Genomic DNA, 16,834 nt, shown 5'->3' on the forward strand with positions numbered 1-16,834 from the left:
AAATATATATATTTAACTCTAATTAACTACCAAACGAACCCTTAGCTTGAATCTGTTTGAATTAACTTATTTTAGGTGTTTTTGAATAAAAGCAGCTTATGTATTTTTATAATGTTTGTGTGAAAAATGTTAAAGTAGATACTTATTTTTAAGTCAAAATAATAGAAGTAAACCAGGAGCCGTATTATAATGTATGGCTATAAGCTCATTCAAACATACTTTAATTACTCATGTCTCAATTTAGGTGATATTTTGTTATGTCAAATTAATTTTTATTTGATAAATATTATTGTGTAATTTTTCAACATATAAACTTCTTATAAAAAGTTATGTTTAAATTTATGATCGAAATTAAATAATTAAAATAATAACTCTCAAAATTCCTTCACAACTTTAATACAAAGGGAGTAGCTCAAAAATGAGCCAAGCTGAGGTAATCAGCTAGCTCGGTCCGAATAAATGAATAAATAAGTCAGTGGCTCAGTGCTCATAAATTAACAAAAAAAAGAAAGAAGAGAAGTTAAGTACAAGTCCAAAGTTGAATTAATTAGTAAGTAGAATACGTAATTATTAGAGTATCCAAAATTGATCTTATTTATTATTAATAATAATAATAATTTAATATAAATACACAATTTAAATAAGAATAATTGAATTTAGTCAAACTTATAATAAAAGACTTCTACTTTTGCACTTGACTACAACTGTAAATGTAAATATAAAGACGGAATTTAAAAAGGTTAGTATAAAGTACTTTCATAATAAATTACAAATAAAAAATAGACACGAAAAGGCTTATTATCATTTTCGAAATTCGAGCAATATATTAGTATATTGGATGTTGATAAGGTGAAAATTACAGGAAAACATGTAAAACCAAATGTTAGAAGTTGAGTAGGACGTTTGAGTAATGGTGCAACACTTATTTGACTATCATCGACAATACTCATTATTAAAGAGGTGACGTGAATTTAAGGGACCAAAATTATTTTCTTTTTTGTAATAATTAATTTACTTCGTACAGTTGGTAAGATTACGACAACAATTAACTGTGCTACATCTCAAATTATATTAGTAATGCTCCATTTCTTTTATGTTCAATATATACTCACTGAAAAGGACATATATTATGGATGTGTTCAATACGAAGATTTTTTATTTTTTTTGATATTTTCATGTTTAATTGGTCAAATATTTTAGAAAATATTTTCTTTAGAAAAAAAATTAAAATGTGGAAAGTGGACTTCCTAGTTCCTAATGAAAATAGATTGACAAAATTCAAAAGACTTTTTTATTTTGTAAAATTTTGTGTCAAAATAAAATTAGATCGATAAATTAAAACGGAGGAAGTATGAAATTGTATGCATCTGGAAAGCGGACAAGTGACATAGCGATAAAAAGAATAAATGCACAAAACAACCTAGCTAACACCTCATTCACAAGAAAATAAAAATATCCCTTCTATGATTGAATAAATAAATAAATAAATAAATATGGCATGTCTATTCAATCTTAGTCTCCATATCAATCAGAGATGATTTAATTTTTTTATTTTAACAAACATAGCATAATTATTTTTTATTTGTTTTGATTTAAGTGAACAAATTATTTCATATTTATGATGGTTAAAATAATTGTTCCATATTGTTTGATTACTTATTAAATAAAAATAGAATTATTTTTTTCCTATTTTATCCTTAAAAATTAATATGACCTTTTGAATGTGAAAATTTCACAATACTAGTTATTCATATACTCACTGTATATTTTTTCTAACTTTTATAGGCATTGGTATGAACAAAGAACAAAATAATAAAGTTGATCAATCTATTATTTATCAATAATTTTTTAGCCATCATGTAAAATAGAAAGTGTCCAATGGAGTAGTAGTTTTTTCTTCATAGCACACTCACCATGATATCCTAATACACAAACAACTTATATGAATATGGAGCAATTACCGATTAGGATTATGGTGGATTGATGAGTATTCTTTCATTCTTAACTAGAAGTCTCGAGTTCAAGTCTCTCTGGATAAAACACCATCTCCTTGTCTTTGTTAGGGAGCGTGTTACCCCCCAATGTGAAACTTTTTGACGTGAATCTATATTTAATCAGACTCCAATATGAATACCAAAATATTGAATGGGAAATAAAAAAGAAAGAATATAGAGTAATTACTTTTTAAAAGAAATAGAAAAAGAAAAGATGCAGTCATGAGAGCAACATTCTGACTTTTCTTGTATAGTAAAATGCACCCACCCCATGTTTGGATATGCAATAAAAGAACAAGTTGGCATTGTTTCTTTATATCATATCATAGGTCCCAAGAAAAAAAAAGCAAAGCTCCATTCATCACTAATTTATCCCTTGTCTTATTCCCGAAAAAACCATGGTATATCATATATATTTGTATATGATAAAGTATCTTTTTATGTAAAATGACAGTAATGAGTAATAGAATGTCAATTTCGTTGTAACGACGTCCCTATTTCATCATAATTAAAATTTACTAGGCCACCACCCACATGTTTCGACTCACATTAAATGATGGACCACTTGTTAAATTGAGTAAAGAATATGTTCAACTTATTCGAAATTTATCACGATTCAATTATGCAAATATTCATCTTTCCTTTTTGCATGGCATGCGGAGTTGTGATTTCTACCTACACAACATTCACTTATAATTTACTCCATTTTAATTTAATATATTTAAGTGGATCAATGACTTTTTCTTCATTCAACTTAATTTGATCTGTTTAAGTTAGCATTTAGCCTCAAGTTTTCAAATATGAGAATCCGTTGACGTAGTAATATATATATATAAATACGGTATGAAATAAGTATTAACATAGTATAATAGTGGACCACGGTCACAGTTGGCTTAGTTGCCACTTGCCATCGCTGCCGGTGACAAGTGTAATTAATAGTACTATTTTTCATTGGAGGGTAAAAAACACTTTTTAATAAAGTAATTTCGTATTGGAGACTCGAACTAGATACCTTATTCAAAATAAGAAGGGATGAAAAAGCACTTACTATTCACCCCAATCCTTTATTATTGTTGCTAAATAATTGCCACTAAATCCTTCTTTTGTTTTGTTGTAGTGAGTGAGTGCTACTTACATTATATTATTGTCTCTTGAGATTACTTCGTTTTAGTTTGTTTTTTTTAAATATCTATTTTAATTTTTCACAATTTTTTAATGTTAACACGACAGGTATAAAATTGAAAAATCAATCAAATAAAATATTTGAATTACTAGGCGTTAAGATACGTGGCTCAACTTCAACCCTCTAATGTTGTTACTCTACTATATATATATATTATTATTATAATGTAAAAAATAATTTACATGATATAAAAGACATCAATTGAAAATTGTCACATATTGTCCTGGAAAAAAACATTAGAGGACTAACGTCCTGAGAAATTTAAATCTCTTTATTATGAAGCATTTTATCTCTGCCATAAAACTTTTTAACATGAATTTAAATTTAATAGATTCTTATACGGAACGAAAAACAAAAAAGCTCATTATTTGTGTGGCACCTTTTGATTAAAGAGAAGATAAGGGGGTGGTCCACGTTGATTGTGGCTCACACGTTCCTTGAACGGGCCAAACGGGCTTAGTTGTAACTCTTGGGCCCATCTAAAAATAAAATCTTAATCTTAAACAGAAGACACCAATTAAAATAAAATATTTTCAAAACCAATTTTTTTTGGGGCAGGTCACATATATGTACACGTGTGTTAATTCTTTATTCCACTTGGTCTTTTCTCTTTCTCACCTTTTTAAAAATAATAATAATACTCAGTGTGCCTAATTTTACAAAAATAAATATTGGTCTTATCAAAATCCATTTTTTTCATTGATTGAGATTTCCTCTAATACCTTTTTATATATATTTTAATTACAAAAAACTGTGATAGTATGGTTGCTAAATCGGTTGTTTATTTCAAATAATCAAAATTTTAACATTTGAATTTGTACAAGTATGTTTTACTCTAGTTTTCTGACATTGTTTATGAGTAGTAGGGAGATAGAGAACTTTTTATTTTTAAAAAAAGTTTCAGATTAAAATATGAGTCTGTAATTTTCTTAATTGAATAAATATATCAGATAAGGTTGACAAAAGCAAGAACCAAATATTAATATGTGGCCTACATATAGTCATATCTTTTAATAGAATATGTAAAATATATATAATTATATGCAATTATTTATAAGATAATATAAAAATATTAATCGATAACTTAATATAACTAATATTAACTATGTGCCAACAACAACAATATTAATATACATAGTGAAATTTATAGTTAAAATTTTGAATGGAGCAGAATATACGTAGATCTTATTTCTATCTCGTAAATATAGAGAGATGTATTCTTGAAAGACCCTCAACTTTAGTAATAACCTACTGCCACAAATTAAAATTCATTTAATTAGAATAGTTTAATTTAATTCTTTTGTTTTGTTTCCCACTCAGTATTCGATATTCATGTTGGAGTCCAACTAAATCCAAATTCACGTCAAAAAGTCCCACATTAGGAATAAATCAATTTTATTTATTTATAATCCACTATTTGTGGACAGCATGAGAAAAGGAAATGGTCATGGATAGTTTCATACAAATATTCATAAAGGCCAGCCGGCCAGGTCATTTAACATGACTATAATGTATTTGAAAAAGAAGTCATTTAAAAAAAAAAAACATTTATTTCTCTTATTTGGTGGACCTCGATGGGGTTGGGGTTGGGGGTGTGGGGTATGATAATAAACTAAATTATAGGACATACTTATATAATTAATTAAGTATTCTATTTGTCCACTTTCGAATTGACATAGTGAATTTACCATTTTACCCCTATTAATTATGAAGTGGATGAATTTAAAATTTAAGATTTTCAAAATTTACACCTTTCAAAATTAATTTATTGAGGATATAATAAGTAAAAAGTTTGTTTATTTTTTATTTGCCAAAAAGGACAACTAATTAAGAACAGAGGGAGTACTTGTTTGGTATACATTAACTTGTCTTAATAAGTAACCCTTGTTTAGGTCAAGGGGGAACCTATATATATATATATATATATATATATTATGCGTTTAGTTAGAAAAAAAAAAGGCATGTGAAGCAGTTGTTACTGTATTTTAATTTAAAATCACTATAAAAACTCATAAACTTCAAATTTTAAATCCGTATCTTGATTTGATAGTTGATATACACTAACAAATAAAAATAGTTTTCTTATAATCTGGTCCAAAGGAGTAGAGTTCGACTTACTCTAGTTCATTGTTTAATCAATTCAAAGTAAACTTTTCATCTTATTTGTAATGATGAGATTTTATAGAAAAATAAATATTAGTACTGTATATCATATTTAACATCATGATTAAAAATACTGTATAATTTATAACTATACAAATAATATAATTGGTTCAAAACTATAGATTTTGAAAATCACATTTTTTATTTAGATTGTACCTAATTAAACAAGAGGACATGAATAAAATGGAGCGAATATAAATCTTTCATAGAGTACTCAATTACTATATTTTAAAATGAGATGATCACCTATTTCAATACAACATAGGAGTAATTACTATAAAGAGGTAAGAAAACACAATTGTCTTACATTTAAAGCAAAAGAAAAGAAAAGAAGATAAAAGTTAAAGAGATAAATTCCATTTCATTGACCTATGTATTCAAATAAAAAAACATTATAATTTGCACAATCAGACAATATTAATTAATAAAGGGAAAAGTTAAAATATGTTGTCAAACTTTATAAAATGATCAATTTTGTCATTCATCAATAGTTGGGTAGAATATGCTCTTATTATGTTAATATTAGTTCAAATAATGCCCCTCATTCTACTAATATCAAAAGCTTTATAAAATGAGAACATTCTTAATAAAGAAATATATCTATATTTGTCACTAAACTTTGCAAAATGGTACATAATAAAAACCATTATAAGTAAGATCAAAGAAGATAATATGTGCTTAATTTTATTTTTATCTTTAAAAGATCAAAATATTATTTCTAACGGACTATTAACTCAATCAAAATACTCCCAAATCAAATATAAATATAATGAATCCATATCAGAACAATAATTTTCTTAAAAAATATTTTTACATAAATTAAGACGGAATGGAGTATTATTCAAGTTGACTTATATAGGGACGTTATAATTGGTTGCTAATTAATTACTTAAGAAAAATGGACCACACTATTTCAGAGCATTAAATTAAAACTATAACCCGCAAAGGCAGTAAATGACAAGTCACATAAATAGCATAAGCTCCACTGTCCCCCTCTATACTAACTCTATTATTATTATTTTCTTAAAAAAAAAAAACAGCACTATCTGACACTGACAACTTCTTATAATAAAATCCTACGATTCATATCTAAGATTGACTGGCTCTACTTAATTTCTCGCGATATCTCTTTAATATCCCGATATTATAAGTGTTACGATACGATATACGAGATGGATTAGGATATTTTGTTCCTGACATTATCTCTACTTAACGTGTAGTGATGGAGATATATTCAATAAATAGAAATAGAAAAAATTGGAAAAAAGAAAGCGATATTTAACGTAACATTCAATCAATTAATTGGACCCACTTTCACCTATACGGCGCGTCTCTTCACGTAACATCTGCACGAAATCTGATTAACCAATCAAATATTGACAACGAAGCCTTGCGCAGGACAGTACTACTGTAATTCGCAACCATATAAAAATATGGATTTCAAATAAAAAAGTTGATTAAGTAGTAGTACTCACTCTTATTTGTCGATTTTGAATTTTGGTACATAGTCTTAATCTTAGAAAATGAATTCAAAATACTAAGCATTTTCTTTGTCTACTTTAAATATTATGATTTTCTTTTTTTTAAATCAAATTATAAGAACTTTGCCTAATATTTTATGATATATATTGATATGTAAAAAGTTACAATCGTCTAGTTTTTTAATATTTTTTATTTTTTATTTAAAATATCAAATTAGTGTAATCTAATTTAACTTTGTAAATTAGTCAAATTGTTTTTTGAAAAGCTCAACATGACAATTAAAAATGGACTGAGAAATTAATTAATATTAAGGGTACCGTAAAAAAATAATACTAAAAGTTACTCCCTCCATCCATTTTACTTTGTTAAATTTTGACTTGACACGCCTATTAAAAAAAATGATTAGTATAGTGAGTTATCATTTTATATTTATTAATTTATAGGGTCCCAAAGTCATTGACATTAACTCAATGTTAATAAATTGAAGATATGATAGGAAAAAAAATGTCCTTCCTTTATTTGTCATAAATGACAAGTATAAAGAAAAATTAAATTTAGAAATGTTTGACAAATAAATAGGGAAGTAAGTAGTAAGTAAAAATGAACAAAAAAGAATACTTTGTTTTTAACTAGTCCTTAAAAAATGACATTTTTTATTTGACAAATATTTCATATCGTTATCAATATTATCCATAATAAATCTCATTTATTTGACAAAAAATCCACAAAAATATACTCTATTCAATTTTATTTTTTTAAAAACAACAAAGCCTTTTTATTTTCTTAAAATTTAGCATCTCATCAAATTATAACACATAAATTTAAAGCAAAGCAGACAGCTTATCACGTGACTAGTGAGTTGGGTCAGATCATGATTATGTGATAAAAACTCACAAGGAAGACAAGATGTAGTGACAAAGTTAAATAGAAACTAAGGAAATTCAATTAAATATCTTTTATCAAAAATTATATTGTCTTAATTGATACAAAAAAAATATTTCCTTTTGCTATATAAATTGTTGAGCCTCTAGACATAAGAAAAGATCATAGTATAATAATAAATGGTATTAAAAGATTTCCATAAACACAAGTTTAAATATTAAGTGAAATAATTTAATGTTTTCTAAAAAATTATAAGATTTTTTTATTTCATCACTAATATCTTACGTTCGTTGTTTGGATACAAATTTAGGACAAACAATCCTTTGTCATGTATTCACAAAGTTAAAGTGAATACCCAACATGATCTTTCTTAAAAAGGACGAAGAAGAACTATAAAAAATTAAAGTGAGTGTTGGAAAATGCTATAAAAAATTAATGGTCAAAGATGCAAATTTGTCTGATGCAAAAAAAATGTGGTGACTATAATATTAAACAAAAATATAGTTTTGCGGGAAATAGAAATTATATACTAAGATATAAAGCTTATAGTTTTTCTTGAAGATGTACATATTCTTAAGTTTGAAATATACTACTCCTAGCACATAATTCAGCTAAAATTTTATGTTTATTTGTTGTTACATGAAGTTGTTTGAATTTTTATTTTATCTTTATATGTGGATCGTAGCTAAAGCTTTTTTTTTTTTTTTTTTTTTGTAATATATGATATTTTCTATGTTTCATTTTAGTTGTTCAAAGAGAGCTTTTTATGATAATTATTATTTTTTTTCGACTTTATCCTTAGCACTATTTATTTTAGAATTAAGAGGCACATATATCGAAAAAGATTAAAGAATTAATAAAAAATATATTGATCAAACAACCCTCCTCATTAGAATATTTTTTTCTTTAAGGATTGTGCCAAACTTTATCATGACAACTAAAACGGAATGAAAAGCAACTTACAAAAATAACTATATTTATAGGGTTAATATTTAGTTGTGATTGAATTTAAATTCACGTAATTCATTTTTAGGACCAACTCTATAAAAAAAATCATTCTCATATGTTCAAACCAAAATCTCCATTATGAATAGAAGAATTTAACCATCCCATTACTATCCACGTGAATAATATTTCCTTTGCCATTTATAATTGTCGTGTTGCGTTTTTCAAAAGTTAATTTGATTAATTTTCAAAAGTTAAATTAGATTATATTAATTTGATATTTTAAACAAAAAATTTAAATATTTAAAAACTATACGAAATGTTCTATAAATTGTATCTTTTAATATATCAATATGATTAAAAAATATCATAAAATATTAATCAAAATTCTTATAATTTAACTCTGAAAAAGATAATCATGAAAATTAAAAATACACGACAGAAAGAAGTAGTTCTTATTGGTGATTTAATGTTGTAAATTTACACCTTAGTTTCAAAATTGTTTAATTTATTAGTCATGTGATGTCGTGATTGATGACTCATCAACTGTTTAGAAGTCAAACTTTTCCCATGACTGAGAACAATCGATCTAGCCATCATTTTGTTTATTACTCAGTTTATTATTTTACGTTGTCTAATAATATTAGTTTATTTTATAAAATTAATAGATAATTTTAGTTCATAATTTGTTTATTATTAATTATGGTTATTCTATATTTTTTAAAACATTATATTTATTATATTCAAAAGTTGATACAATAAAATTATCCTTCTATTTATAATTTCTCAAAAAGTGTTTAGATTCAATAGTGGACAAGTATTATTGGATAAAGGGAGTAATGCTAGTCTCTCCGTTATATTTCAATTGTCATGATACCTTTTTTTAGAGTCAAACGATAAAAATTTTAGTAATGTGTTACGATGTTTTTTTTTTAATCATATTAATATGTAAAAATTGCATTTTATAACGCTTTTCGTATAATTTTTGAATATCTAAATATCTAGTTTAAAATATCGAGTTATTGTTATCTAATTTAACTTTGAAAATTAATCAAATTAACCTTTGAAAAGTGTAACATGACAACTAAAAAAGGACGGAGAGAATAGTAACAAATGTTGGTAACATTCATTAGTCATTACTTCCGGTTCTTCTAATTCAATATAAATATAAATGAATTATTGAAATATAAAAACTAGACATCAAAATACCGCTATTCATGAAAATTTCTCATAATTTTAATTTTAAATATTTAGAAAGTTAAAATTAAAATAACTGTTAATTTTAAGGAAAAAAATACACGACTTATTTCACATATTTTCTAAACTTTTCTATCATTTAAAAAATTACAAATATCCATATTCTCTCCTATTTTTAGATACATCACTTTACACGATTGATCGATCATATACATCACTTTATGCGATGTATCAAAACGTATGTAATGTATTGAGACATCAAGTGATGTATCTGAAATTGAGATATGATATATCAAAACGTTTTGAGGCGTATTTGATTTCCATCAATTTTTATTTTTTAAAAATAGTAGAAAAAAACATGTAAAACTTTTAACACTATAAAATTTGCGTAAAAGTCATTAGAAGCCCATATTGCTTGTGTATCTAACTTTAGCACCACAATTTTTGTTCCCACGTGTTGGTAAACGTGCTGGAATTAGAAAGTGAACATTCATTTACGACCAAAATAAGGGAAGTAGATAAAGTTCCAATAATATCTCTCCATTAACTTCCTGTTTTAAATAGTACACATTATTTTCGACCCACTTTTAAGATTGTGACACTCTAACACCTTGTTTGGATGGTTGCAATATATAAGCTTATTTTTTTAATGCCAATTATAAAGCGATAACGAAAACTCATGAATATTACTAATTAACTGGTTGCAACAAATTTTAAACATGTAGAAAATAAATTAACCACACAAATAAAATCTGAAAACTCATGAATATTTTATTGATAATATTGCAGGTACAATTCTGTTTCTTTCTTAGATTCTTCTCTCATAAGATTTATCCATGATTTGAGGATCGTTAGTGACGTATTTCTCGAAGTAAGATGATTTAGATTGGACCTTTATATGAATAGTTCATGACTTTTGTGGAATATATCGAGATATTCGAGATGTCTTTTCAAGGAAAATAATATTCTTTATATATAGGATGAATTAGGGTTTAGAGTTGAGTAACTTCCAAAAATTCTAATTGGACTTGAACATATCTTGTAGAGTCACAACTCAAATTAAACGCGTCTTGTAAAGTCTCATGAAATTTCAATATCAACCCCAACACATGTTATATTTATCAACAAATAATATAATATATTAGGAAATAATAAACAAAAATGTAAGGCGTGTGAAGAATAGAGACTGAGAGACAGAATACGGAGAGTAAGGTGGGTAGATAAGAATTAAGATAAGGTTTCTTTTAAATATCTATGTATTTATTTAGATTAAAAAAAAAACAAAAAAAAAAACACATATAAAGCTTATATTATAAAAAAAAGTCATTGTCACCCAGAGTCTGAAATGGTCGAAAATGGATAGCTAAAGCATTTATTTTTTATGATGATATGAGATGTCACGTCAAATAAAATTTATTCACACTTGATCATGATAATATGAAATTAAAATAATTAATTAACAAAAATATATTACTTTAAAAATACGAGTATTATTTGTTAGGTTAATGAATGTTAATATGTGGTTTAAGTTTGAATTGTCTCTATCATGATAAAGACAAGAAATTTTATTTTAAAGTGAAAAAAGAGAAGAAAATGACAAAGGAAATTCTTAATCAGGTCATGTCAATTTAATCAAACATAACTAATACCATAATTTAAATCGAAGAATAATACAGATTTTAGTAACTTGACTACTACTCATTAACAAGTGGGTCTCTCCTTGTTCCTATTAATCACGTGGGGGAAGATATTTTTAATTTTTTCATATTTGATTGTCAATTTTTAGTAAAATAAATTTTGTAAAAAGAGAAGAATGACTTTTCCTGTAGAAAAATAAAATTTTACTAGTAATATTTTATAGTACTCGTGTCCTTCTTACTTTCAACACAACTTTATTCCATCTTTATATTTTATAATATTTATTTAAATTATGTATAAATATTTTGAAATAAGTTTTTTTAAAAAAAATTGGATACCATCACAACAAAAGACTCTTTGATATTATTTTAAAAAGTGGAACAAACCTTTAAAGGAAAAATTGGAGAATAATAAAAAGTAAAAAAGAAAAGAAGAAGCCTGGAGTTGAAATGGGGCCATTTATAACGTGTCGATGCATCATAGTTCTGATCCACCAATTCCTTTGTCGGCAAATATTCCATTAAATGGTGGCAAAGAGTCATTTTTCCAGGAAAGTTATGCCCAAAAATATTATGGACCATTCGGTAGAATGTATAAAAATATTATTCATGTTTTTTAGATTTGTAAAATAAAAAAAATATTTTGAGATCAATTTGAGGGATAGTTGTGTTATTAATCAATATAATATATGTGTTAAAATTCTTTGTATTATTAATACTATATATGAAAATTCATGACATTAGTAATATACAATAAAATGCATAACTAATACCATAAGCTAAAAAAATGTGCCAACCATGATTAATATTATACAAAATGAATGTATTCATTATTTTTTTTCGAATACATTGTATCAAACGACCCATTACTATATGTATTCATTTTTTTTCCAATTTATATATTTTACTTTTTGATCTTTTTATGGTTAAAAGAAAATATCCTTTTTTCTTCGACATAATACATAAATAGGTTATTTTACTTACTTTTAACTGATATTTATGTCTTTCAATTCCTGATGTGCATAATTAGATGTTTAAACTGTTATAAAGCTAAACAAATAAGCACTCACGTCATAAATAACAAATGTGTGAGATGCACACATCATACCTAAGAAGTCACGTGCAATTTACCATGTAGAGTACGTGTATCTGCTTATTCAAATTTATAATAGATTAGATGCTTACTTATGCATACAAAAACATTTGAATGCACAAATATCAACTAATGCTAAATTAAAATACATATTTATGTATTATACTTTTTCATTTTGACAATTCTTTGAATTTAACTTTTTTTATGTCAATTTAAATGCACAAGATCGAGAAATATTTTAATACCTTCAATATATTTTTAATTCAAAATTATATGATTTGGATATCTTTTTGTTTTCTCAATTTTCATGTTAAATTAAAACACACAAATAAATTAGTAAATCGAAGAAAGTACAATTTATTTAAGCCAATGAGTGGAAGTGTTTGTTGAAGAATGGGGTCACCAATGCATTTGTCCACTTGTGCGTAAAAAAACATTTTTTTTTTCAAATTACCAAAACAAATATATCTAAAGATAGCATTTTTTTGAAAATAATAATAAAAAAACATAATAATGAAATCATACCAAATACACATAATATTTTTAAAGAGGACAAGAACAATGTAACCAATCACTTCTAATTCCTTGAAAGTGTTATTAAAATTGGACCACTGCTTCTTATTTTGAATCGAACGTTAGTTCAAGTGCAATTTTTCATTAAAAAAAAGAAATTGATTTCAAATTTATTGCATTTTAAAAAAAAAATTGTGACATTTTTTGAGATGCAAATTATTAATCTTCTGAGCAATATTTAAAGTATATATTATTTTTTAATCATATTGACTTGACAAAAATAAAAAAATTACATAAATTCAAACTGAAAAGATATTAAATTGTGAAATATAATACTATTATTATGGTAGTTGACATGCCAACGCGGCAGCACCATGAGGCGCGTGAAGTAAAGGCCATTCAAAATTTTTATGCTGTTGGATAATGCATTTATCGGTTTTTTTTGTTGATCTTTATAAATGTCACGAACCGTATATGGGAACTAAAAGAGTTAGGTAGGATCGAGAGATTAATTTGAAATTTTTTAATTTTGTTTACACTATTTTCATATTTGCTAATTTTTTTTACCCTATTTGATTCTCTCATATGTTAATTTTTCATATTTTAAAATTTATTTAATAAAAATTTCAAATCCATCACTACTAATAAACCTTTAGATTCTCCCACTTGCACATAAATTGGGAAACCCTACACCTTTTTCTTTACTCTTCATTTATCTCTGACCAATAAAAAGTCGTTTCGTCTGAATTTTTCAAGTCATTAATTCTCCAAAAAGCTTATCAGGAATAAATGGGCTGTCCTTTTCACTCTTCTCTTCTCGTGGTACTAAAAATGAGTAGGATGGCATTTCAGTAAATCTAAGCCCAAGTTGGACCTGAAAAATTAAGAGCCATATCTGAGAAAATTCATCGTTTCCTAGAAGGGGATCTGAAAGACTGAAAAGTTTCGCTACTCTAATTCTACCCGTCCGATTCCCTAATTCAATTAACCAGGTAAGATCAAGAGCTCAAAGTTTGCCACGTGGCCATTATTCTTTCCATAAATTTAATTGTGTTGATTTATTTTTAATAATCTGCATTAATATGAAGAAATTAAGATAAAGAAGATCAAATTTATCAAGTCATAATTGATTTATATTTATTTTAAAAAAAACATAGAGAATGATTATAGAAAAATTAAAATAAGTAAAATAGATATAATATCGTAAATCACAAAGAAAGATAGTATTACAAAAAAATAAATTTATGAAATTATCCCTATCCGAGCATCACGGTGACAAGTCAGTATCCAAGCCGAAGAGTCGACAGCTGTCGGCTGTTGATTCCAAGCTGTCTAAGAAAATGAAATTGTAACCGGCTATATGGGCCCCACAAAACTGACTTATTGAATCGTTGTTGTGCTTATCAATGATAAGTAGTTGTACTTATCTGAGAGAAATCACAATTTCCTCGAAATAATGTATCGCAAGAGGTATTTTTCATTTTCTCGGCGATACGATAAAAGGGAAATAGCAACACACAATATATAGACTTCTATATTTAGAGAGAGAGTGAGTGAGAAGGATATATACCTATTTTGTGCCTCGAGCTCGTCGATAATTTGTCCCATTTTGCATTATCTAATGTGGGTTTTCGTTTTTCTCCTCCCATCTTCTTCCATGGATCTATCTGTTCGGTGAACCTCTGTAAACCAGTGTACGTATATGCTTCATGGAATATTTACTTTTTTTCCTCAGTGTTTGCTTTTCGCTTTAATTTCTCCACTTTCTCTCTCCCTCGCTTTTGGTTTTCATTTGGACCCCTTTTCCTTTGCATCTTCGATTTCAATGGATTTAAAGCTGCTTTTCTGTCTCTGATCCTCTCGAAACAAAACCCCTATCTTTCTAAAGGAAAAAAAATCACTTCTTTTTGTATTTGGGTCGTTCTACTTTCACGACATCTGCGTCGGTGGGTGAAAATGGAGTTTTGTTTGTTAGATTGAAGATTACTTGTCATTAATCGGATTCTGGGTTGGGTTTAAATTTGTTTGGATCTCTTTTAATTTTTTTTCCCTTTTGTTAAATTTTGGGGATTAGTTTAATTTTGAACAGTACTTTGAGTTTGGGGGCTTGTGTCCGCAATAATTAAATGCTTAGATATTTAATAATTAAATAAAGTTAGTGGGAGCTGACAACATATTTAATCATATGGATTAGTTATTTGTTTATTATTATTATTATTGTTAATAGCTCTGAAGTTTTTAGTTAAACTCAAATAAATTCATTTATGGAATTTTGCAGATCTGCACAAACACTGTTTTTACATACTAGTTCTGGGCTTGAAGACGAGGTAGTAGCAATGTCATCTCTCAGTAGAGAGCTTGTATTCTTGATCTTACAGTTTCTAGATGAGGAGAAGTTCAAAGAAACAGTTCACAAGTATGTACCTATTTCAGTTTCAATGCTTTCATTTTTAGCAGATTATGAGCAGTTTAACTTTTTACATTCTTGAGTGGTGGTTTTGCCACTGTAACACATTGCTAAAAGGGCATTTTTTCTTTAATCTGTTGCTATAGGCTTGAGCAAGAATCTGGTTTTTTCTTTAATATGAAGTACTTTGAAGATGAAGTGCATAATGGTAATTGGGATGAAGTTGAAAAGTATCTCTCTGGTTTTACCAAAGTGGATGATAACCGATATTCCATGAAGATTTTCTTTGAAATAAGGAAGCAAAAGTATCTTGAGGCATTGGACAAGTAAGATTATGTCTTTTTGGAGGAATAGTTGCTTTCTTAGATTTACATATTGATGAATTGGTTTATTTGAGTTTGTGATAGGCGTGACCGGTCCAAGGGTGTTGAAATTCTTGTAAAAGATCTTAAAGTTTTTGCATCTTTCAATGAGGAGCTTTTCAAGGAGATAACTCAGCTGTTGACACTAGAGAATTTCAGGTATTACCGCTGTATAATTTGTCAATGAAGATAGAACCCTTTTCTAAATGTGTAATTAAGCGGTCTGATCAATTTGTAGGGAGAATGAACAGCTGTCCAAGTATGGAGATACTAAATCTGCACGAGCTATTATGTTGGTTGAGCTCAAAAAACTTATAGAAGCAAATCCCCTGTTTCGTGACAAGTTGCAGTTTCCCAACCTCAAAAACTCAAGGTTACGAACTTTGATTAACCAAAGGTGATGCCCTTGAAACTTCAGCATTCATTTTGAAAGCTATAGTGGTCTAAGCTACAGTGCCAGAGCATATTGTACTTTGAGCTATAGATCCTTTAGGACCTTTGAAGTGCTATGCAATGTAAGCAGCTCATGGATATTGGTTCATGTACTTATCTTAGAATTCATGATGACAGCATTAGTCAGCATCAATGTAGCCTGCCTGTCGTTATTCAAGTGACCTAGCAATACTAGGTTATTGTAAATTGGGAACTGACAATGAATGCGTGCTGCAGCTTAAATTGGCAGCACCAACTATGTAAAAATCCTAGGCCAAATCCAGATATCAAAACACTGTTTGTGGATCATTCTTGTGGACAACCAAATGGTGCTCGAGCTCCGTCACCTGCAAACAATCCATTGCTTGGATCAGTGCCCAAACCAGGCAGCTTCCCTCCTCTTGGTGCACACGGGGTTGGTTTTTTTGTACAGCTCACTTGCTACTTATGCTTAACCACTTAGAGTATTTCTTATTCTGTTACAAACTTTGTTCAGCCTTTCCAACCTGGGCCAGCACCTGTGGCAGCTCCACTTGCTGGGTGG

The 16,834-nt window shown here is 27.3% G+C and overlaps 1 protein-coding gene across 13 annotated transcripts in view; it reads left to right on the top strand.

Annotated features, from left to right (window-relative positions):
- The first annotated feature begins 14,636 nt into the window (after nt 1-14,636).
- Nucleotides 14,637-16,834, top strand: part of LOC102581018 (protein TOPLESS-like) — a 30,780-nt gene continuing 28,582 nt past the window's right edge. For 10 of the 13 annotated variants that reach the window (XR_001472733.1, XR_001472726.1, XR_001472727.1 and 7 more), the window contains exons 1-7: nt 14,637-14,783; nt 15,368-15,505; nt 15,643-15,822; nt 15,904-16,017; nt 16,097-16,255; nt 16,528-16,705; nt 16,787-16,830. Coding sequence is in view for 3 of the 13 variants with exons in the window: in XM_015306170.1 (XP_015161656.1) it covers nt 15,426-15,505; nt 15,643-15,822; nt 15,904-16,017; nt 16,097-16,255; nt 16,528-16,705; nt 16,787-16,830 (755 nt within the window). In the remaining 10 variants the exon portion in view is untranslated. Of the gene's footprint in view, nt 14,784-14,903; nt 15,036-15,367; nt 15,506-15,642; nt 15,823-15,903; nt 16,018-16,096; nt 16,256-16,527; nt 16,706-16,786; nt 16,831-16,834 lie in introns of those variants that run through there. The other 3 variants (XM_015306170.1, XM_015306168.1, XM_015306169.1) reach the window with 3 other exon arrangements.

This window comes from Solanum tuberosum, unplaced genomic scaffold (assembly GCF_000226075.1).
Source record: "Solanum tuberosum cultivar DM 1-3 516 R44 unplaced genomic scaffold, SolTub_3.0 scf00026, whole genome shotgun sequence".
Lineage (NCBI taxonomy): Eukaryota > Viridiplantae > Streptophyta > Magnoliopsida > Solanales > Solanaceae > Solanum > Solanum tuberosum.